The sequence below is a fragment of the Pogoniulus pusillus genome, chromosome Z, assembly GCF_015220805.1.
Source record: "Pogoniulus pusillus isolate bPogPus1 chromosome Z, bPogPus1.pri, whole genome shotgun sequence".
Taxonomy (NCBI): domain Eukaryota; kingdom Metazoa; phylum Chordata; class Aves; order Piciformes; family Lybiidae; genus Pogoniulus; species Pogoniulus pusillus.
In genome coordinates, this window is record NC_087309.1 from 30,652,574 (window position 1) to 30,675,610 (window position 23,037).

Sequence of the window (23,037 nt, forward strand, 5' to 3'; positions counted from 1 at the left end):
TCTCTCATGTTGGCATTGATCCTTCTTCAAGTGACGGTCTGGACAGCTTGACTTGCAGAGCTCTCTCAGTGATTTCTGTAGTTTTAGAGGCAGAAGTCAGGGTTCTATTCTGCTGACTGTGATCATTCCTGACATTCAAAACAAAGTTGATAAGCATTGTAAATATGAAAACTTGGAGGTGGGGAGGGCAGAAAGGTCAAGCAGTGAGAGGCATGAAGGGATGAGTCTTGTTGCTGACAAACTGCAAGAATGAAATAAAGCTTTGGGCCTTAGGGAGAATTGGAAGAAGACTCTGACACAAGCCTGACACAATAGTCAAAGTCCCTAAAGCTTTCTGGTGGCAAGCTTTGGCCACAGCCTCCCTTAGAGTGATCAGATCAGAGCTACTCTCTTCATGTCACTATCACTGTCTCTTCACTTTATTGTTACTGAGCCATTTAGCCATCCTAAACCAATAAAAAGGTTGGGGTTTTTTTTTCCTCCATCCTCCCACTGTGTATTTTCCGTGACATAGTATGCTCTGAATACTTGGTGTGGGGTCAGAAAGGCTTTGCAGCCACTGGAGGAAGAAGTGGGAATAAGCAGCCATGGACAGGATGGGAAGTGTGGTACCAGGATAGTGAGTACCTACGTTGACGTGGACATGCACAGAACTGCATCTGCAAAGTAATTGAGACCAGACACAATGAGAGCTACTGCTGAAGTAGATTAGTGTGTATCCGCTTCATAGAAAATATGCTTGTCTAGCTATACATTGTTGTATAAAATTTAAGACCCGACCGTCTCCCATAATATCCTTGTAGGTAAGCCTAAGAAGCTTAGGTTAGCTGAAGTGGATTGAGAACTGGCTGAAGGACAGAACACAGAGGGTTGTGACCTGTGTTTCAGGGTCTAGTTGAAGGCCTGCAGCTAGTGGTGTTCCCCAGTGGAGTAGTACTGGATCTAGTCTTGTTCAATGTTTTCATCTAAGACCTGGATGAAGGAAAAGAGTGAACTGTCAGCAAGTTTGCTGATAATACAAAAGAGGGGGGAGTGGCTGACACGTCAGAAGGCTGTGCTGCAATTCATTGACATCTGGACAGTCTGGAGAATTGGGCAGATGTGAACCTCGTGAAGTTCGACAAGGGCAAGTGGTAAGGAGTAACCTCATGCACCAGTACAAGTTAGATATTGATCTGCTGGGAAATAGATCTGCATAGAAGGACCTGACAGGCTTAGTGGACAGTAAGTTCACCATGAGCCAGCAGTGCACCCTCAAGGCACCTCTTCCCTGGTGAGACTGCACCTTGGAATATTGTGTCTAGTTTTGGGCTTCCCAGACCAAGAGGGATAGGGAATTACTGGAGAGAGTCCAACAGAGGGCCTTGAAGATGATGAGGTTACTGGAACATCCCTCTTGCAAGAAGAGGCTGAGCTCTTTAATTTGCTAAAGAGAAGACTGAGAGGGATCTTACATAAATATACAATCTTATATAAATATATATTTATAAGCATATAAAAATCTAAAGGGTGGGGGTCAAGAGAATGAGGCTGGGTTCTTTTCAGTAGTGATAGGAGAAGGGGTGAAGGATATGAACTAGAACACAGGAGGTTTCCCTTGAACTTAAGGGGAAACTTTGCTTTGAGGATGGTGGAGCACTGGAACAGGCCGCTCAGAGAGGTTGTGATCTCCTGGATATATTCCTGTGCAACCTGATATAGGAATACCTGTGTCAGCAGTGGGAATGGGCTAGATGATCTGCAGCAGTCCCTTCTAACCATTCAGGGTGAGAAGAAAATACAGAAAAATACCCTATCTGTTGCAAAAGGATGCAAATAATAAATATTTTATTTAATTCTTGGCAAAAACTTGAACTTCAGTCAAAAGGAAATGATGCATTCTTGATGGGGAAAAGAGAGGGTGAGGAGGTGAGAGGAGTTCGGAACTGGAAAATGATCCTGAAAACAGTGTGGTGCTTGTGAGTTTCATGACCTGTCAGCGAGGTGCAGAGAAAGAGACCTGCAGAGGAGTCTTCCACATGTGATTTTAGAACAAATAGCATAAATATGGGCTTTCATTCACTTATGTTTTTTATCTTTGTAACTATATTGTCTGTTTGAATTTTATAAATACATATATTTGATTTTAGGTTACCTCTCCTTACTCCCACTCTAGTTAGGATTAGTGTTGGCTTGAAGCTAAGTAGCAAGCATCAAATCACTCCAATCCTTCAAAATCCTTCATGTTGGTACATTGGATTGCTCTGGCAGCATGCAGCAGTTTATCATGTTTTTCTTTATCATAAGAAAGCTCTGTGGGTCATGTTAAGGCCATATTAGTGTCGTGTTATTGATGTCTTTTTGGAGAAACATCTAGTGACTATTAGGTAATGAATCTTTTGGCACACTCCTATGTGCTTGAACCCTGAGTGTTTCAGGCAGTGCAGTATAGCATGCATCTGGAATGAAGCTGTTCTCTGACAGAAAGGCACCACAGTGAAATCATCTTTTTAAGAAAACTAAACCAAATCATGTACTAATTCTGGTGGAAACTTCCAACCGTAGATTTGTATAACTAATGTCAGAAAATTCAGAGCAGAAATAGTCACAATTCAGTGAAACAAGTCCATAAAATATGCCCTTGTGTGGGAGACTTCATGCTGTGCTGAAAAGAGAGACAAACCGCAGAGGTAGCTATCATGAGTGAATAATTAGATCTATGTCTTCACTCTCTCTGCAGTCGCACTTTGATTCAGAGGGAGGTGTTTTCCATGGTGGGATGTGGCTGAGGGAGCATTATTTAATAGTTGTTAGTGTGGTATGACAGATATTAGGCAAGGTGTTCCTGTATTTTTTGGTGGTAGTGTTGTTGCTTTCGTTGGGTCTTTTTTCGTTTAAAGCCCTGTAAAAAGAAAGATTTTTGCTGAATGGCATTATCTCAAGTGGAGAAATCATGGTGCCACTGCTGATTCTGGGGATAACCTTCCACTGCTGGTTTATGAAGTTGTCTTTATCATCTTACTGTCAGGGGTGCAGGGAAAGTTTAACACCACAACTAGCACATAGCATATTAGTCCAGTGTGCTTTCAAGTCTCCTGGCAAGACCAAGTCACAGTATCACAGTATCACCAAGGTTGGAAGAGATCTCATATATCATCAGGTCCAACCCTTTACCACAGAGCTCAAGGCTAGACCATGGCACCAAGTGCCACGTCCAACCTTGCCTTGAACAGCCCCAGGGACGGCGACTCCACCACCTCCCCGGGCAGCCCATTCCAGTGCCCAATGACTCTCTCAGTGAAGAACTTTCTCTTCACCTCGAGCCTAAATTTCCCCTGGTGCAGCCTGAGGCTGTGTCCTCTCGTTCTGGTGCTGGCCACCTGAGAGAAGAGAGCAACCTCCTCCTGGCCACAACCACCCCTCAGGTAGTTGTAGACAGCAATAAGGTCAGCCCTGAGCCTCCTCTTCTCCAGGCTAACCAATCCCAGCTCCCTCAGCCTCTCCTCGTAGGGCTTGTGCTCAAGGCCTCTCACCAGCCTCGTCGCCCTTCTCTGGACACGCTCAAGCATCTCAGTGTCCCTCCTAAACTGGGGGGCCCAGAACTGAACACAGTACTCAAGGTGTGGTCTAACCAGTGCAGAGTACAGGGGCAGAATGACCTCCCTGCTCCTGCTGACCATACCATTCAGTCAGAGTGAGCTGCATCCTCCTGGTGTGATGTTGGGTTCATAGAATCATAGAATCAACCAGGTTGGAAGAGACCTCCAATATCATCCAGTCCAACCTAGCACCCAGCCCTATCCAATCAACTAGACCATGGCACTAAGTGCCTCATCCAGTCTTTTCTTGAAGACCCCCAGGGACGGTGCCTCCACCACCTCCCTGGGCAGCCCATTCCAATGGGAAATCACTCTTTCTGTGAAGAACTTCTTCCTAACATCCAGCCTATACCTACCCTGGCACAACTTGAGACTGTGTCCCCTTGTTCTCTTGGTGGTTGCCTGGGAGAAGAGGCCACCCCCCACCTGGCTACAATGTGCTTTCAGGTAGTTGTAGACAGTAATAAGATCACCCCTGAGCCTCCTCTTCTCCAGGCTAAACAACCCCAGCTCCCTCAACCTCTCCTCATAGGATTTGTGCTCCAGGCCCCTCACCAGCTTTGTTGCCCTTCTCTGGACACCTTCCAGCACCTCAACTTCTTTCTTGAATTGAGGGGCCCAGAACTGGACACAGCACTCAAGGTGTGGCCTGACCAGTGCTGAGTACAGGGGAAGAATAACCTCCCTTGTCCTACTGGCCACACTGTTCCTGATGCAGGCCAGGATGCCATTGGCTCTCTTGGCCACCTGGGCACACTGATGGCTCATCTTCAGCTCACTATCTATCTGTACCCCCAGGTCCCTTTCCTCCTGGCTGCTCTCCAGCCACTCAGTCCCCAGCCTGTAGCGCTGCTTGGGGTTGTTGTGGCCAAAGTGCAGAACTCTGCACTTGGCCTTGTTAAATCTCATCCCATTGGCCTCTGCACACCCATCCAGCCTGTCCAGGTCCCTCTGCAGGGCTCTCCTACCTTCCAACAGATCCACACCTGCTCCTAGCTTGGTGTCGTCTGCAAACTTACTGATGCTGGACTCAATCCCCTCGTCCAGGTCATCAATGAAGGTATTGAACAGGCCTGGGCCCAGCACTGATCCTTGGGGAACACCACTAGTGACAGCTGCCAACTGGATGTGGCACCATTCACCACCACTCTGGGCTCTGCCATCCAGCCAGTTCCTGATCCAGCACAGAGTGAATCTGTCCAAACCATGAGCTGCCAGCTTGGCTAGGAGCTTCTTGTGGCAGACAGTGTCAAAGGCTTTGCTGAAGTCCAAGTAGACTACATCCACAGCCTTCCCCACATTCACCAGGCAGGTAACCTGATCATAAAAGGAGATCAGGTTGGTGAGACAGGACCTGCCCTTCCTAAACCCATGCTGGCTGGGCCTGATCCCTTGGCTATCCTGTAGGTGCTTTGTGATGGCACCCAAGATTACTTGTTCCATCACCTTGCCTGGCACTGAGGTCAGGCTGACATGATATGCAAAACAAAGGGGACTCTAGCTGGAAGCTGTGCTGACTTCTGAAGAGCAGTTGTATGAGCTGGCACAGACCCTGCAAAAGACACTGAAGATCAGTTCAAATGGATGTGAACTGCTCTGTGTTATCATTTTGCAGGTAAACTCTGGATGTGTAATGGAAGTTTAATATTAGATATTAGAACTCTTGCTTATTTATCCCGCAGTCTACTTGCACATGTGTTGTTTATTCACAAGTTTACATGATGGAGAGAACTTACATTTTTATAGGTGATTTCTCCACTATGCTTTGAGCTCAGATTTGGTTTTATAACATTCTTTGTAGTCGCCTCAACTTGATACCTTTTTGAAGTTGACTGGAATTGCTCTGTTTTTCATGTCTAAGCAATAGTGAAGTATTGAGTGCTACCAGAGGCAGTATTAATCTTCATGCAACTTCGCAAAATAAGTTATTTCATTTTGATAGTGAACTCTCAGTACCATTCTGAGTAGTGTTCTCCTGCCAGTTTTGTATGCATTTTGTAATGAGTATGTCACATAAATCATGCATATGTAGTTCAGTTAGGGGAGCATGTGAAACGGTATAAAATAACCTCACCAAAGACAAGCATGTAGGAAGTCACAGGATCACAAGGTGTTAGGGGTTGGAAGGACATCTGGAGGTCATCAAGTCCAACTCATCTGCCAGGGCAGGACCATAATTTAGTGTGGATCACACAAGAATGTGTCCATATAGGTCTTGAAAGCCTCCAGAAAAGGAGACTCCACAACCTTTCTGGCAAGCCTGTTGGGAGTACTCTGTGGGCAGTGCTCTGTGACCCTTACAGTAAAGAAGTTCTTCCTCATGCTGAGATAGAACTTTCTGTGCTGTAGTTTACATCCCTTACCCCTTGGCCTATCACAAGGTGCAAATGAGAAGAAACCAGTCCCCTCCTTCTTGACACACAGCCCTCAGATATTTATACATTAAATCCCTTCTAGGTCTTCTCTTCACCAGACCAAAAATCCCCAGGTTCCCTATTCTCTCCTTATAGGACATGTGTTTCAGCCCCTTAATCATCTTCACAGCCCTAAAAAGTTGTCTCCTTCCTGCCTGTGCACAAAATCTGTTCCTTTCCATTAAAGGAAATTTAATGAATTTTATGAGATTTTATTTTTCTTGGCAAATCCATTCTGGCTATTAGATATCTTAATTTTTCTAGGTTCTCAGAAATAGTCTCCTTACAGTTCTTGGTCTTTTCTTGTAGGTTTCCAAGAAACATCCATTCTTCAGATAGACAAATGGAAAGAGCCTGAGGAGGATTTATGTCTATTCACAAATGCAATAGCTGCGGGAGCACAGCCATGTTTATATTTTATCCTGTGGTACCTAACTCTCTTCTCACAGAAAGCATAGAGTGTCATACAGTACCTACAAAACCCTCTGCTCTTAGCTTTTCTGATAGCATCTTTGCTCTACTTCTTTGGCAGCTTCTGCTTCTGAGTTTCTAAAGCTACAAGAATGTTTCCGTGCTTATAGATCTGGTTGGAGCTTCTTTCATCTGTAGTTCTGCTAAGGTGACTAGAGTCAGGATGTATGTGTTGAGAAGTGTTGATAGTTTGGATAGTAAAAGACAAGGAAGGAGCTTTTCCTCATGTTTATCTCTGTGTGTATGTGTATGGATACATGTACATAAAAGATACATATTGTATATTCATATTAATACATATCTGAGTTGCTTCTAAGCTCTTCACCCACCTATATCTTAAATGATGGGTTTGGGTGGGATGTTCAAAAAGCTGGAGGTCTTACAGGGTAGTGCATTGTGTGTGGTGTATTGACAGCATACATGTGGTGATAATTTGTTGGTTATTACAGGCAGCAGTGATTTATCTCATTCTCAGAGTGACAGATATTCAGAGCAGGTAACTGTACTGCCATTTTTCTTGCAACAATGTTGTCTCCATCTTTGTTATCTGAAGGCTGTTCAGAGCAAACGTGGGAAAGTACTTCACTGACAGGAGAAGGAAGCTGTGCTTGTAAAAATCTATGCACTCAGTGCCAAAAGAACAGTTGCTTGGAAATGTCTTTGAAGCTTTGCCAGAGAAGCTACTGGAGCTCCATGCCAAGATTTACCAAAAAATGAAGCATAGTTCTCCAATTTTCATAGACAAGTTCAAACCTAAAGCCCCTGAACTAGAAGCAGTTGTATAACAAAGATAACACAGTGGTGTCAAATAAAGGAAACGCCGCTTCTTCTGAGTATGTTAATAATGGAAGATCACGGATGACATGGTATGCTTGGATTTCTGAAGGGACTAATGCATTCAGGTTACCTTGCTGTGCTGGGCACTTAGAGCATTTTTTCCCTGCCATGACGTACTTGTCATCCTAGCACAATGCACTGTGAGAAGTGCAGAGAAATAACAGTTTGAATAAAGTGTATAGGAAAAGTAAAATAACCATTATTTGACCTTTACAAATGAGTGGAGTGCTTACTTTAGGTCCTGGAGAGGCACCATAGAAGGACAGTGAAGCTGGTTGAAGGATCTGGAGAAAAAGTATTATGAGAAGCAGCTGTAAGAGATGAGTTTGTTCTAGAGAAAGGGAGGCTGAGGGGAGACTTCATTGCTTGTTAGAACTACTTAAAAGGAGATTTTAGCAAGGTGGGAGTTGACTCTTACCCCTAGTAACAAATTACAGGAGGAGAGGAAATGGCCTCAAGTTGCACCAGGAGAGGTTTTGATTGTATATTAGAAGAAACTTTTTTAATGGAGAAGGTTCTCAAACACTGGAAGAGACTCCCCAGGGAATCCTTGGAGGTGTTTAAAAGCTGCAGAGATGTGCTGCTAAGGTACAGCGTTTAGCACCAGGCTTGGTAAAGTTGGATAATAGCTGTCATGATCATAACAATGTTTTCTGACCAAAATGGTTCCATCAGAAATAAAAACCTGTTACTAAATTTTAGGAACAGAGGTCTTCCTTCCAAAATCATGTATCATGTATGAACTTGTGCATTGATACATGGAAGTATAGTTAAGTACTGGTGCCTGCAACTCTGCATTTGAATAGCCCTAAGGCAGAATGATCACTACAGGATAGTAGTTGGAAGGTTCTGGAGTTATTTGCTTTCCTTAGGAAGGTTTCCTGAGCTTTAAGAAAACTTAGTTTGGATGTGTGTGACTTTTCAGGAAGTTTATGTACTTCATGCCTGTTGCTTGTGAATTGCAGAGCAGTAAAGAAGTGATTGTTGTTTTATTCAGCAGAGTGCAGTGAGCTCTTGTTCTTATGTGCAAGCCCATTCTTACCATAAAAGTTTGCTTGATTGTTTGTTTTACTCTTGGTCAGTTTCTGTAATTTTAATTCCTTTATGTTGTTTCATATTTTTTTAACTTCTAATTAGGGGTTGGTTTGCATTTTTTTGATCCTTTAGAATGTTTTACCCCCCTCTAATTTAGTGATCTCTTCTGCTGTCTACAACTACCTGAAGGGAGGCTGTAGCCAGGTGGTGGACAGTCTCTTCTCCCAGGCAACCAGCAAGAGAACAGGGGGACACAGTCTCAAGTTGTGCCGGGGAAAGTCTAGGCTGGATGTTAGGAGGAAGTTCTTGCAGAGAGAGTGATTGGCATTGGAATGGGCTGCCCAGGGAGGTGGTGGAGTCACCATCCCTGGAGGTGTTCAAGGAAAGACTGGATGAGGCACTTAATGCCATGGTCTAGTTGACTGGATGGGGCTGGGTGCTAGGTTGGACTTGATGATCTTGGAGGTCTCTTCCAACCTGGTTGATTCCATGATTCTATGAAATGTTTTCCCTGCTTCACTTGCTAAGCAACGAATCTTTAAGTGGATGCATTGCTTTGTCTCATAAATCAGTGGCTAAAGCCCATCAATGTTGTCCTTTTTCATTTTCCCAGTAGTGTGACAGATAAATTAGTCCTTGTAGTAACAGAATTATAGAGCAGCATTGGTTGCAATGCCTTAAAATTACTCACACACTTTTGTGTATATGATGTATCAGTGTAAATGTGTACGTTTTAGCATCTTATACTTCATATATTTATTTAAGGATACATTGATTTCACATTCTTAGTTGTAGTTGATTATTATCTCTTCAACTTCCATAGTACCTCTTGTGAGGAAGACAATACTGCAACAAATCTCAGTGTTAATGAGCAGGGAATTTTAATATGAGGCACTACAGGATAATTCATACTGTAAGCTGACAGTCTGAAACGATGAAACATATCAGTTTGCCTAATATCCAGTTTGAATGATGGCAGAGGAACTTATGAAGGTAAAAAAGCTTTGGAAAGTAGAGGTTCACCATTGACTCCATCAGCATTATGGGAAATGAGGATGGCTTGTTTTCAGAAGTACTGGAGGGGATGTCAGTCAAATACTGGAGGAGTTGCACAGCAGTTAATTGTAGATATTCTAACAAGAATGATGTTTACAAAAGCTGATGGCAAATTGACTTCTGATTTAAATATGCGTTGGTAGCTGGAGAGATGACGCATCAACGTACAATTCTGGCTATAATCAGAAAAATGGCCTGTGGGAGGTTGTCTGGATAAACAAAGGACAGATAGGAAACCATTCTGCAGAAGATTTTTTTTTTTCATATATCTTAATAAAAAGTCCTGTTTTTTTCCTAATGGAATAGCTATTTTAATTTATCTAGTATATCAGATGCATGCTTTCAGAAAGGCATTGTCAGATGTTGGTTGATGATACCTTATCTACCATAAAAATATCAAAATATGTGAAGAGCTTTACAGATCACTGAGTTACCTAATTCTAACTTGAGCTATTTCCTACTATCAATAAAGTTGATGAACAGATACACAACTGTAAGAGGACACTCAAATTATATTGATTGTAAGAGTGACTTGCCAAAGTTTGTGCTAGAGACGTAGATAAATTTGATTGTGAAGTGAAAGAAAATCACAAATACATTAAAGAAAATGATAACAATTATTTTTTATCCATTACTTTAAGGAGGTGTGATGTGACTCATCCAGTGAAATAATATACTGAAGCCTCCTGTTTTGCATTTGGTTCTAAAAATTAGCTCTGCAGACCATGCTAAACCTTGCTTTTTCTGAAGATTATATTAATAGGTAAGAAATAGAAACAAAAAAGGATTTCTCCAAGTTTGTACTCACACATTGTTATCAAAGAAGTCCTGCTGTCTTGTGGGACTATTTCAGAGACTTGTTCAGTGCTTACCTTCTTCAGTTCTTATATAGTGTTTTAAAGAGTTTGGTGCTGAAGTTGTATTCTTGCAAAAGGCTGTGGTAAGTACAAGACTAATTTACTGAAAAGGATGAATGTGTTAGAGGAGATTATTGGTGAAGGTTGGAGCAAGTGGAAAATGCAAACAATGAAACGGTTGATTGTTATTGGAGGCTGAGGAACCCAGACTAATAGTCTTCTACAGAAATCCATTGGCTTTGAAAATATTAGCTCATTCTGAGTAAGTTTGGGGCCGAGGGGAATCCTAGAGAGTGTAAAGACTGGAAACTTAATTGAATGAGTCATTTAAAACTCAGGTACTTGAAATAAGCAAGGAGTCATGTAGGATGTGCTGAGAAAAGTTAGACCTCTATGACTCTATTAGTTTGACGCCTATTACAGGAAAAGAACACTAATTTTTAAGAGTTGAGCCTTAGAGGCATATTGGTGTTTTCAGGTGGGAATATGAACTGTGTAATGCAGAAAACTTGTCTCTTTGTTTGGGGTTTATTTTGATTTGAAGTTGTAAAGCCCTGCAAAAGAATATTGATTAGTACCCTTCATACAATACCTGCACAATCCCTCTCACTGGCATAATTCCAATGTCCTCAAAGTATTTGTTTAATTCATGTCCCATTGGTGGTATGAGACTGGATACACTGAGGGCAAACACTTTTTATACATGCCTTTTACTGTCAGCTTTTTGCTGGCTGCTTCTTCAGTGCTCATTCTGTATCTGTGTAATTATGCTCAAGGGTTGCAGGGGGTGTGTGTGTCTTTTTTTTCTTTCTTTTTTTTTTTTCTCCATTTTCCTTTTTTCTTTATTTCTTTTTTTTTTCTTTTTCTTTTTCCCCCCTCTTCCTCGAATTTACAGTGTACAAATCAAATTGGTAATGCAGCATCCAGTTTTAATTTCAGTGAGCAGTTAGAGAAAGCAGCTAGTGCCCAATGCTTGTGTCTTGTAAATACCAGACATACTCTTCCCTGAGTCAGGTTTTTGCACCTTTAGTGTACTGCTTGATACTTATGCCCAAGTACTGAGCAACTTCGAGCTCGCACACATTGTGACAAATAAAGATTTTTGCCATGGTCTCACATAAGCAGGCTGTGAAAGCTGGGGTCACAGACAACAGGCTAGGTTAATTTCTCATAGATTGCAAAACTGGCTGAAATTCTACACTGCTGTGATTCTCAGCTACATGGTGACACTAGCAAAAGATTCATGGGATAGATCTCATTTAGCTTAATAGTGAAACAAAGGTATGTTTGCCACATTTGCTGGTACTGTTAAAGTGGGAGGAATTGCTGGCATGTTGTGAAGACTAAGTTTTCATTGATAACATCCTTTACAACCTGGACTGCAAAAAGACTGCAAGAAATATCTTAGCAGAAGGAAGAGAGAATTATAAAATAAGAACCAGCTGCATACAGGAAAAGATGTGATCGGTAATATTGCAAAAAGTTGTATAGCATAAAACAAAGCCTTTAGGGATAAAGGATAATTAAATATGGGAATAGGTAGCATAGGAGAAATACTTTATTGTTTAATCATCGTAAGTCTTTAAGAACAGATAAGGGAAGTACTTGTTACGATTGGAAACATATTTACATCTCGTTTGCAGGCATGCTGGGCAACCTTTTCAGGTCTATTTTACGCTTGCTTGTTGCTGTTTTTGTTTTGTTTGTTTGCACTTTCACAATGGAAAGAAGAAACATTTTCAGGAAAACCCACCAGACTGTTAGAGCTGTTCTGAACCCATGCAATTGTTTCATCTCTTCATTCTTTAACCATTTGATTTTTAACAGAAACCACACCTTTGTACCCTACTTTGGTGTTTTTCATGGAAAGCATAAATACCAAATGCAAATTATTACTGTCTTTCAGGTTACGCGATGATAGAATTAGGATAGAAAGGATGGAAAACTTCCACTTTGAATACAGCCATGCTTTCCAGCTGATTACTGATTTTTATGCAAAAGAAGTGCCTGATAGTACAGGTAAGTCACAGAATCGTAAAATGCACTGGTTCAAAGGGATCATTCTAGAGGTTTTCTAGTTCAACTGCCTTGCAGTAACCAGAGACATCCCTAACTAGATCAGATTGTTCAGAGCCCCATCAAGGCAGACCTTGAATATCTCCAGGGATGGGACCTCCTGCCTAGGCAACTTGTTGCAGTGTTCTACCATTCTCATAGTAAGGAACTTCTTCCCAATGTCTATGTCGTTAACAGTGTCTCTGAAATGTGCATCCTGGTGGGCTTTATGTAGATAAGGAAAAAGTATGGGTGCATCCCATCAGGTCTCTTAGACTTGCCTATGTTTATTTTATTGTAAGTGTTCCATGGCTTTGTTCTCCTTTGTAAAGGAGAAATCATCATTGCCTCAGAATTTTCCACTGGTTTGAGAGTCCTTGAATTTCCCAAAGCACATTGTATGAGTAAAGACCAAGACAAAGAAGGCATTTTGTTCCTCAGCTTCATGCATGTCCTTTGTCACCAGATCTGCTATCCCATTCAGCACTGGGTCTGCATTTTTCTTTTGTCTTAATTTTGCTACTATTGTACCTGTTAGTGCCCTTCATGAACCTTGCTGGTGCCAGCTCTAGATGGACTCTCTTTTTTCCTAGCCCTATCTCTGCAAGCTCAGACAAATTTTCAGTATTATTCCTGGGTCATCTCACCCTGCTTCCACCTATCATAGTTCTTTCTTATGTTTGAGCTAATCAGGAGCATCTTGTATATCCACGCAGGCCTTCTGCCACCTTTGCTTAATTTTCTGCACACTGAGATCTTTTTTGATGTTTGAGGAAGTGAACCTTGAAAGTGAATGTTAATTAAATAGAAACTAATACAAGGCTACCATCTCTTTTATCATATTAAAATTCACACATACAGGAACTGAGGGAAGTTATTCACCATCTAAAATATTCAAGATGCGTGTGTGCATTGGCACTCTAAGAACAAAAGAACAGCTTTTAAAAGCATCTCTGAGAAAACAACTGCATAAAGTTTTAAAAACTACTATTTTAGGTTGAGATGTCACAGAGTGAATTTTCTTATTGTTACAGCTGCAACAAGGCCTAGAGCAGACCATTGTTTAGAAATGCTATCAAATGCAAAAGGCTGTCTCACAAATAAAAAAATCATTATATGCAGACCATCCGAGGCAGATAAATAACCAGCACGTATGCTAAGACCTGTTCACTCCTGACTTGCACAGATGTGCCTCAGTAGTGGAGATTCTAGGATTCAGTTCTTGGTTTGTGTGCTTGAAAGTTTCTTATGCTAACAGTTTGTTGGTATAGTTTTATGGAGAAATGGGAGTCAAATGTTTGGTGTTTCATGATGGGTTTACACCAACGTTCTGTATTTTTTGGAGCCATAACTCTTAGCTTGGAACCTTGCTTTAGGTTGGTTTCTAAATAACATACAACACTGCATGTGTATTATAGATTTCTGTTTTATTAAATTGAAAAATACATTATGCTTCTTCTAAAATACATAAGTAGCAAATAGTGAGTTAACAAGAAAATAACATTATTGGGTTTTGGGGTTGTTTTTTTTTATTTTAGGTCCTCAAAAATTATCTGTAATACTGAGCTTGGATAAGCCTGTTATTTGCTCTCTGTCAGCAGTAATTGCATACCTCAAAGAATTTAATTTGGAGAGGATGCTTTACAGTCCAAGGTAAGTTGCCTTATATAAACTTCCAGTTCAGAACACCAATGCATGTACCAGTGCTGGCTTGTAATTTTAGCAGACAACTTCCCTTCCATGTAATGAACCCACCTGCTAGAGTGATAAACACAGTCTTGTGAAAATTATAGCTTACATTTAAGCTCCCAACTGGAAGAATCTAGTGATTTTTTTATTTTTTTAAGTGGTGTTTCATGAAAATGTTTATGAAGTATGTTTGTCAAGACACTGCTATTAGTAATGTAGATGAATATGTGCTGCTGCCAAGTATTTTTGAAAATAAAGTACAAAAACTAGATGCTAGAGACAAGTTCTAAAGTTTGTTGATCAATATTAGCTGTCACAGTATCACAGTATCATCATCAGGGTTGGAAGAGGCCTCACAGGTCATCAAGTCCAACCCTTTACCACAGAGCTCAAGGCTAGACCATGGCACCAAGTGCCACATCCAACCTTGCCTTGAACTGCCCCAGGGACGGAGACTCCACCACCTCCCCGGGCAGCCCATTCCAGTGTCCAATGACTCTCTCAGTGAAGAACTTTCTCCTCACCTCCAGCCTAAATTTCCCCTGGCACAGCCTGAGGCTGTGTCCTCTTGTTCTGGTGCTGGCCACCTGAGAGAAGAGAGCAACCTCCTCCTGGCCACAACCACCCCTCAGGTAGTTGTAGACAGCAATAAGGTCTCCCCTGAGCCTCCTCTTCTCCAGGATAAACAATCCCAGCTCCCTCAGCCTCTCCTCATAGGGCTGTGCTCAAGGCCTCTCACCAGCCTCATCGCCCTTCTCTGGACACGCTCAAGCATCTCAACGTCCCTTCTAAACTGGGGGGCTGAGAACTGAACACAGGACTCGAGGTGTGGTCTAACCAGTGCAGAGTACAGGGGCAGAATGACCTCCCTGCTCCTGCTGACCACACCATTCCTGATGGAACTTAACATCTCAACTTCATTTTTTTGTGAACAAAACTTAGGTTTTATATTAGCTTTTAAACAATAAAAGGAAAAAAAAAGGTTGCAATTTAGCTGTGCAGATGTTTTATTTTGCCAGAGTTATGTTAAAAAAAAAGAACTGTATCTCTGGAAGCAGATATAAATGCTAGTGCAGTGTAATGTTTAGAGAGTACTCAGAAGGTCTGTTTGACTTTGTTGACCTAATTATGAGTTACTGAGAAAAGAGACATCCAGCATGTCCTGGCTTTCTAAAAAATACTTTGTGTTGGCTCATTGGTAACCAGGAGTGGAGGTACGTACAGTTATCTAAAATGCTGTTGATAGATGTCACTGTGTGCAGGATACTACAAAAACACACAGAGACGGATACAGTCTTCTCTTCCCTTACCTAATTCCAACACCTAGGTATATTAGATATGCTCAGATGAGTACTCAAATTTTGTAACAGGATTATGCAGTTGGAAGCAAACAAATGTGGAAAGACACCGCCACTCAAGCATCCTTTTATCCTGTCTTGCACAAGTATAAAAGATTGTCATCCCACTTGTCTTAGGTTCGAGGCTTATTAGAAGTGCTTTACAGCTTTATCGTCATGGATCTTGTGCAAAATTTTCTCGTGGTTATCTCACTATTCCTCTGTCCTGTTGTTATAAAGGGGCCTAGTTGAATTCTGATTTTGGGGTAAAATGCAATGAAGCCGATTTAAAAGTTATTAAATAATGTATTAATATACACAAAATAATTCCCCCAGACTTATTTACAACTCTCCACACAAGTTCTTTGATGTGGTTAGCAGAACTATTTTACAGAATGTCTCTATACAATGGAATTTTGAAAGGTTTCAGAAAACATCTGTAACAGAGAGTCTGGCAGCTTAATTTGCCGCTTGTGAGGATGATTAAAATCCTTTAGCAACTCGAACAAAGAGTTAAGAATACTCACTAGTGCCAATGTCTGTGGCCTGAAACATAGGCAGGAAAATATTCAACAGAAGTCCTGTGGTGAATTCCACGTGGGCTGCAAAGTGGAGTCAGCTGCTGGCTGAGGTGGCTGAGGCGAGGGGTGGGCGAGCAGCAGGTGAGGGAGGAACAAACGAGCATGCAAGCTCCTTATTCCCCTGTTCACTCCCATTTATAGGGTAATGGCCCAATCACCTCTGGCAATCACCCAAGTAGACCCAAAAATGGAAGAACCCACAAGCAATGCAGACAGGCAGGTAAATAAGACAGGACATGCTCAAGCCCATTTTATGTCCTTTGGGACTATTCACCACACTTGTAACTAAACAGAATTTAAGAAAGTAACTCCAGCTGCAAACTGGAAACTTAAAAATGTCTCGTTAGGTGTAGATCATTCACATGTTGTAGGAGATTCTTAGTTTCAAGCTTTATTTTGAGGAGCGCCCTACATTGCTGTATTTTTTAAATGCAGCTGCAGTAAAAAAATTACTGCAGATGGCAGATTTGAATTATTTTAAGGTATCCACTAAAATATTTGGAAATTATATTATATCCATTTTTTCTGGATTTTAGGATAGTTTTGCTTCCTTAAGTTGCTGTCCTGGGTTTGGCTAGGATAGAATTATTTTTCTCACAAGAGACTGGGAGGAGTCATGCTCAGAATAACTGACCAAATCATCCAGTGGAGTGTTCGATATCATACTGCCTACTACTAAATCCAGTTGGTGGCCAAGCACAGGTAGTAATTCCACAGGCATCACTACTGGGGCCAGTTCTTTTTTAATATCTCTGTCAGTTATCTGGAGGAGAGGATTGAGTGCTGCTTATCTAAGTTTGGAGATGACACTAAACTGGGAGAGAGTATTGATATGCTTGAGGGTAGGAAGGTATACAGAGAGATCTGGACAGTCTGGGTTGATGGCCCCAGGTTAATTTGGTTTAACAAGGCCAAGTGCCAGATTCTGCCCTTGGGTCACAGCAACCCAAGGCAATGTTACAGCAGAATGGCTGGAAAGGTGTCTGCAGAAAAGGCCATGGGGTGCTGGTTGACAGCCACCTGAACATGAGCCCAGAGTATGCACAGGTGGCCAATTAGGCCAGCAGCATCCTGACCTGGACCAGGAACAGTGTGGCCAGTAGGAACAGGGTGGTGATCTATGCTCCTGTACTTGGCACTGGTGAGGCTGCACCTTGAATAATGGGTTCAGTTTTAGGCCACTCACTCCAGGGAGGATATTGTTTTCTTTCTTTGGACGTGCCCCTCAAAACTGGTGAAGGATCTGGAGGACAAGACTTACAAGAAGTGGTTGAGGTTGTTTAGTTTGGAGAAGAGGAGGCTGAGGGGAGGCCTTATTCCTCTCTACAGCTGAAAGCAGGCTGTACTGAGGCGGGGGTTGGTCACTTCTCCATAGTAACAAGTGACAGAATGAGAGGAAATGGCCTCAAGAGGAGATTTAAATTGGATATTGGAAGAAACTTATTCACTGAAAGGGTTCTCAAACACTGGAATAAGCTCTCCAGGGAGGAGTTTAAAAGATGTGGAGCTGCTGTGTTAAGGGAAGTGATTTAGTATCAGACTTTGTAGATAGATAACAATTGAAATAATGCAATGATTGTGAGGCTGAGGGTGGGAGAGGATTGCCACAATGATTCTTTTTTTTTTTTTTTGTGCCCAGCATAAAATTTGAACTGAATTGGTTTTATATCACTCAGTATATATTACTTCATTAATATTAACTTTATTCCTGTTGTTCATTCCATTTTTTTTATTGTTCTGTTAAACTCTCCTTACCACAATGCAGGTGGGTTTGTATTTCTCTTCCAATGTTTTCTTCTGATCCCAGCAGGGGTGGAGGGCAGTGTGTGAGCAGCTGCATGGGACTCAGCTGCTGGCTGTGTCTAAACCATGACAATGTTTGCTGAGCTTCTAGGCCTAATGACTAAAGAATCCTGACATCCTCTAAGACATCTACTTTGCCTCATCCAAAGATGAGGTGCTAATCTGTGGTGTCCCCACTTGGTTGGCTTCTTTGTTTTTGTTGAGTTTGAGTTGTGTGGCGTTTGTTGTTGTTGTTTTTTAATGCTTGAGTGGCCAGAAAAAAATCTTGTGAGACTTTCTGAAGAAAGTGTACTCCAAGGAAGTGCTATTCCATTGTAACAGTTGTAGATTACTGTTGTCACAGTGCCTTATATGCAGTCAGACATTACATGAATGTTCTTTCATATAATCTTCTAGGCTGGAAAAAAACTTTGAGATTATCTGGGATAACCATAAACCTAACACTGCTATGTAGGCCTTCTAGCTGTTTAGCTTTGGGGGAATATAAGCCTATGGGCAAGTATCAGAGCTCTGGGATATAGTTGATGGGGGAAATGCAGTATCCGTCTCTTACATGGAAGTAATGGATTAGCAGAGGAGAAACATCATTATGTGAAGGCTTCTGTAGCAGCAGTCACATTTGTAATAGCTGCATCTTGAAATGAAGTATAATTGCATGCTGGGAAGGAAAAGCACTAAATCTTAGGCTTCACATTTGCCTATTTGGGGTTGTTTCCATGGACATTACTTGAATGTGTAAGTACTGAGTGGAAGGCAGTGAACTATTTTGAATAGTGTCGATAGGCTATGTAGAAATAAAATACATTCCTAGAGATAACTTTGTTCCTCTGCTCAGCAGCTTGAATTCTGCTATATTTATTTCTGAAACTTTTGCTGTTTTGACTACCTGATACTGAATTCTGCTTGATGACTTTAGTCTTTGTCATGCATTGAAATGGTAAGCCAAATGCTGAGGTAAACTCAACTTCATTGTTTTTCCTAATGGCAGTGAAATAATATCTAAATACTGAAAAGTGAAAGCTTTATAAGCATGTACCAGGCTCATGCACCTTATGTGATTCCTCAGAAAACAGAGAAATACTTCCATTGCACTGTGAAGCAATTAAAAATTCCTAGAGAATTCAGGTCACTGAGCATATACTGATGAATCAGTGAGCACGGAGTCAGAGTTGTGAGGTAGTTTTCAGTTTATTAACGTAGGTGACACAGATCTGATTGAAAAATACCTATGTGATAGGAAGGATGAAAAAAAAATCCTTACACTTCTGTACCACCTTCTCCCAGCTAAAAAAGATTCCAGCTCCGTGTAATATTGAGTCATGAAATATCGCTTAAGTGATGAGGGATCTGGTTTAGTGGAGAGGAAGCAAGTTTTATTTTAACATTTACATCAAGCTTTCATACTTACTTCTAATGGCCTAAATAATGCACAATATTTAAAAAAAAAATCTACCACAGCAGGACTCTGGTATATGACTATAGACTTCATTTAGAGTTCTAGCAGCAAGTAAAAATAGACTTTACATTTTTTAGATCATTGTTTTCTAATACCTATATGTACTGAGAGTTTTATTGGACAGGAAGTTGGTACATGTCCAGGAGAGGTCTCCAAATGCAACTGCATACACAGTTTTGCTTGGAAAGAAAACCATTATTAGCATAGCAGTTGCTGTGAAAATGTGTCTTACTGTGTTTTAATTTTACCTACATGTTTTCTAGCATATTGGAGATGAAAGAGAGAGACAGTAATACATAGAATTTGAATAGGGATAGATGAACTTCCAGAAATGCAGGGAATGGAAGAGTCAGGTGTCTTTCTCTAAGGAGAGTAGCTTTGGGAATGGAGAACTACCAGCACTGAAGGTAGAAGACAGAGACAGAAGTGAGAGAGGAGAGTTAAAGTGGCTTTGAGAGAAGAAAGGAAGAATTCAAGGAAAGAAACATTTGGTTGCACCTTATCGTAGTGGTGGAAGGGAGTTGTCAAGGTGAAATTAAGAGAAAAGTTGAAATGTAAGTTCTTCAGCTTACCATCTCTGATTTTTTTATGGGAAATGGAACTAGGAATTGAAGGAATGGTGTTCATAAGGCTTTCTTATCTCTTGGATGCCAATGATGTCAGAAACATCATGGATGCAAGATGATGCATAGGCTTATTTACTCACTGTAAGAAAAAGATCACTGAAATTGTTTCATAAGGTGTCTAGTGGGAGGTGCCCCTGCTTATGCCAGGGGGTTGGAACTAGACAGGGTTTTTGAGATCCCTTCCAAACCTAACCGTTCTATGAAAGTTAGCTCAGGAACCCGAGACACTGAATAAAAGAAAGGCGTGGTTTTCAGACACTAAGAGGTGCTTAGCAAAGGATTTGCTATCTCTTTTGAGACCACAGAAGAAGAGCAGCAGGTGTGATGTTTTGCAGTCTGGACATTTGAAGCTTGTAGAGTATTGAGGCTGTATGCAAGGAAATATAGCCCGAGTGATGGCAAACATTTGAGTGGAACAAGGTTGGAGGCTTGCTTCTTGTGGTGAGTTCAGTGGAGAAAAAGAATACTAACTCAGGATTCAAATGAGGGAGATAGTTTTTGTTTCTCTTAATCTGTCCCAGCTAATTTCTGTTCTTGTCCCTTGTTTTGTGTTTCTCAATTTTATTTTGTGTATGTATGTTTATGTCTGTCACTTATGTCCAGGACTGTCTGGACTCTTATGGTATCTAGATCAGAAGTTCTAGCCCTGTGGCAATATTCACTAGTTAATTTAAATCTGGTTAATTAAATACAAAACATAGTCTGGGCCTGGTATCCTTTGCTACTTAGACTGTTGTCAATGTCTTTCACACCCAAAGAAATCTAGTGCTTCTGAGAAATAGAGAGCCTTGATTTTACACCTTAAAGGTGAACAGGGATTCTTGCAACTGCTGTCTAAATATATAGGTTTGTTCTGTGTTTATTCACCCTTAAAAATCTAAAAGACATGTTCTCTAGAGGACTGTGAAAGCTAATTGAGCAAAGAAAATGTCCTGCTTAGTATGCTTTCAATACAATGCCTTGTAGCTTTGCTGGGAAGTTTTTACAGATTGGCAGAATTGAAATGGTTGAGAACTACTGATCTGAATAACGTGCATTCACTGAGACTGGGTTACTGAGTATGAAATTATATATTCTATCTCCTGAGGAGGAATGAGTAAAGCATAAAATGCGCCCTTCACTGCAAGCTTGTCAGGAGGCAGAATGGCCAAGAAGATTGAATTTCACAGGTAACACACAGAATTCAAAGTCTGAGGATGTAGTTTATAATCCTAAATCAACTGTACTAACCCTTTAACACTCATCACAAGTGTGTTTCAACTCTGAAAAGTCAGTTTATGAATAGGAACCTCTTTCTCACGAGTATGCCCTTAAAGTTTCCTAAACCTTACAAGAAGCCTTGTGTTTCTTTTTTTCCCCTCTTTACACTTTTCTCAAGCCAGATTACATCATCCTATTTTGCTTTGTTCCTGAGTTTGCCAGCTTGCTCCATCATGTGTTTTGTGTTGAAGTATTCAAAAGAGTTGCAAGTCTGTTCCTTAAAACTTGGGTCACACTGTCACCTGCAGAAGGCATTTTGGCATTATGATCCAGTTGAAGCAATTTTGATGGGTCATTTTTACTGATCCAGGAGATTGCTGATAGTAGTACATTAACATTTCTCACAAGGAATTTGTGACACCTTTCTGTAAAATCAGCAGCAACTTAATATTTGTTTACAACTTTTTTTCTTATGCTGTTTATTCCCTACAAAGAATCTGTCTTTGTTCTCATTTATATCAAGTTCTCATCCCAAACTGAAGGAAGATGAGGAGGTGGAAGCAAAACATGTTCCATGCTGAGACATCTGGAATTGTTGGTTGGGCATGTACTGCAGCTGATCTTGGCTGTTACTAATACACTCTAAACTCTCCATTACCAAGGTTAATAGTAGGATGGAGTAACTCAGATAGAGCAAACACCTGGATAGTATAGAACAAACATAATGTGTGCAGTGAGAGGAACTTCAGCTTATCAAGTTCTGAAAGAAGAGTAAATATAGTCAGCAGTGGAGCAAAGTTAGTTGTCTTTAAGCACTCCTTATTACCAATACTACTTAATCTGTTGTGAACAGAATATACTCTCTGCTAAGTGTTCTGAAGTCAGGTGAAGTGGGGTAGCATCACTAGAAACAGTAAATTTGCAGTCTTGAAACTCATGTATAGGTGAATGAGGGATGATAGGAATAGCCCAAAGCATCCTATTCATTTTTGGGCAGTGTAAAGAGGTCACAGGCTCAAGTAGTGGCAAGCTGAAATGCAGCAAAAGCAAAACTACAGTTTAGGTAAGTCCTAGGTGCAGAAGAGGTGGTTTTGGAAGAGTGGGTGGAATTTGTTGTTGATTGCAGGGATTGGAAGCCAAGCAGAAATTATTCCTATTTAAATTTTGCTAGCATCACCAGTTGTGACTGAAGGTGATAAAAGGAAGCATTGCCTTGTTGCTTTATGTTGTGTATGTTGGATAATACTGCTGCTTTTGCTTCTGAGGTGGCAAGGAGACAACTTGTTAGTTGTTGGGATAGCACACTAATGACTATAAGTACATTTGTGAGTAGGCTCACTGGAAGCTGGCCTGTGTGGTGCCTATCCACAAGAAGGGTCGGAAGTATGACCCAGGAAATTCCAACCCTATCAGCCTGACCTCAGTGCCATGCAAGATAATGGAGCTGATCATCCTGAGAACAATCACAGAGCACCTACAGTATGGCCAGGGGATCAGACCCAGACAGCATGGATTTAGGAGGGGCAGGTCATGCTTGACCAACTTGATCTCTTTCTGTGACCAGGTGACCTGCCTAGTGGACATGGGGAAGGCTGTGGATGTAGTCTACCTGGACTTCAGCAAGGCCTTTGACACTGTCTGCCATAGCAAACTCCTGGCCAAGCTGGCAGCTTGTGGCTTGGAAAGATTCACTCTGATATGGGCCAAGAACTGGCTGGAGAGCTGGGCACAGAGAGTGGTGGTGAATGGTGCCACATCCAGTTGGCAGCTATCACTAGTGGTGTTCCCCAGGGATCAGTGCTGGGCCCAGTTCTGTTTGATATCTTTATTGATGATCTGGACGAGGGGATTGAGTCCAGCATCAGTAAGTTTGCAGACAACAAGCAGTTGGGAGCATGTGCCAATGTATTAGAGATCAGGAGGGCTCTGCTGAGGGACCTAGATAGACTGGATTCATGGATACAATCCAGTGCCGTGAGTTTTAACAGTGCCAAGTACTGGGTTCTGCACTTTGGCCAAAACAACCCCAAGCAGTGCAAGAG

General features: G+C 41.4%; 1 protein-coding gene across 1 annotated transcript in view; it reads left to right on the top strand.

Moving 5' to 3' along the window:
* MSH3 (mutS homolog 3) overlaps positions 1-23,037 on the top strand; it is a 140,996-nt gene that overhangs the window by 37,790 nt on the left and 80,169 nt on the right. Inside the window, exons 9-10 of the mRNA XM_064176566.1 lie at positions 12,155-12,267; positions 13,842-13,956. Of these exons, the coding sequence (XP_064032636.1) occupies positions 12,155-12,267; positions 13,842-13,956 (228 nt within the window). The remainder of the gene's footprint in view (positions 1-12,154; positions 12,268-13,841; positions 13,957-23,037) is intronic.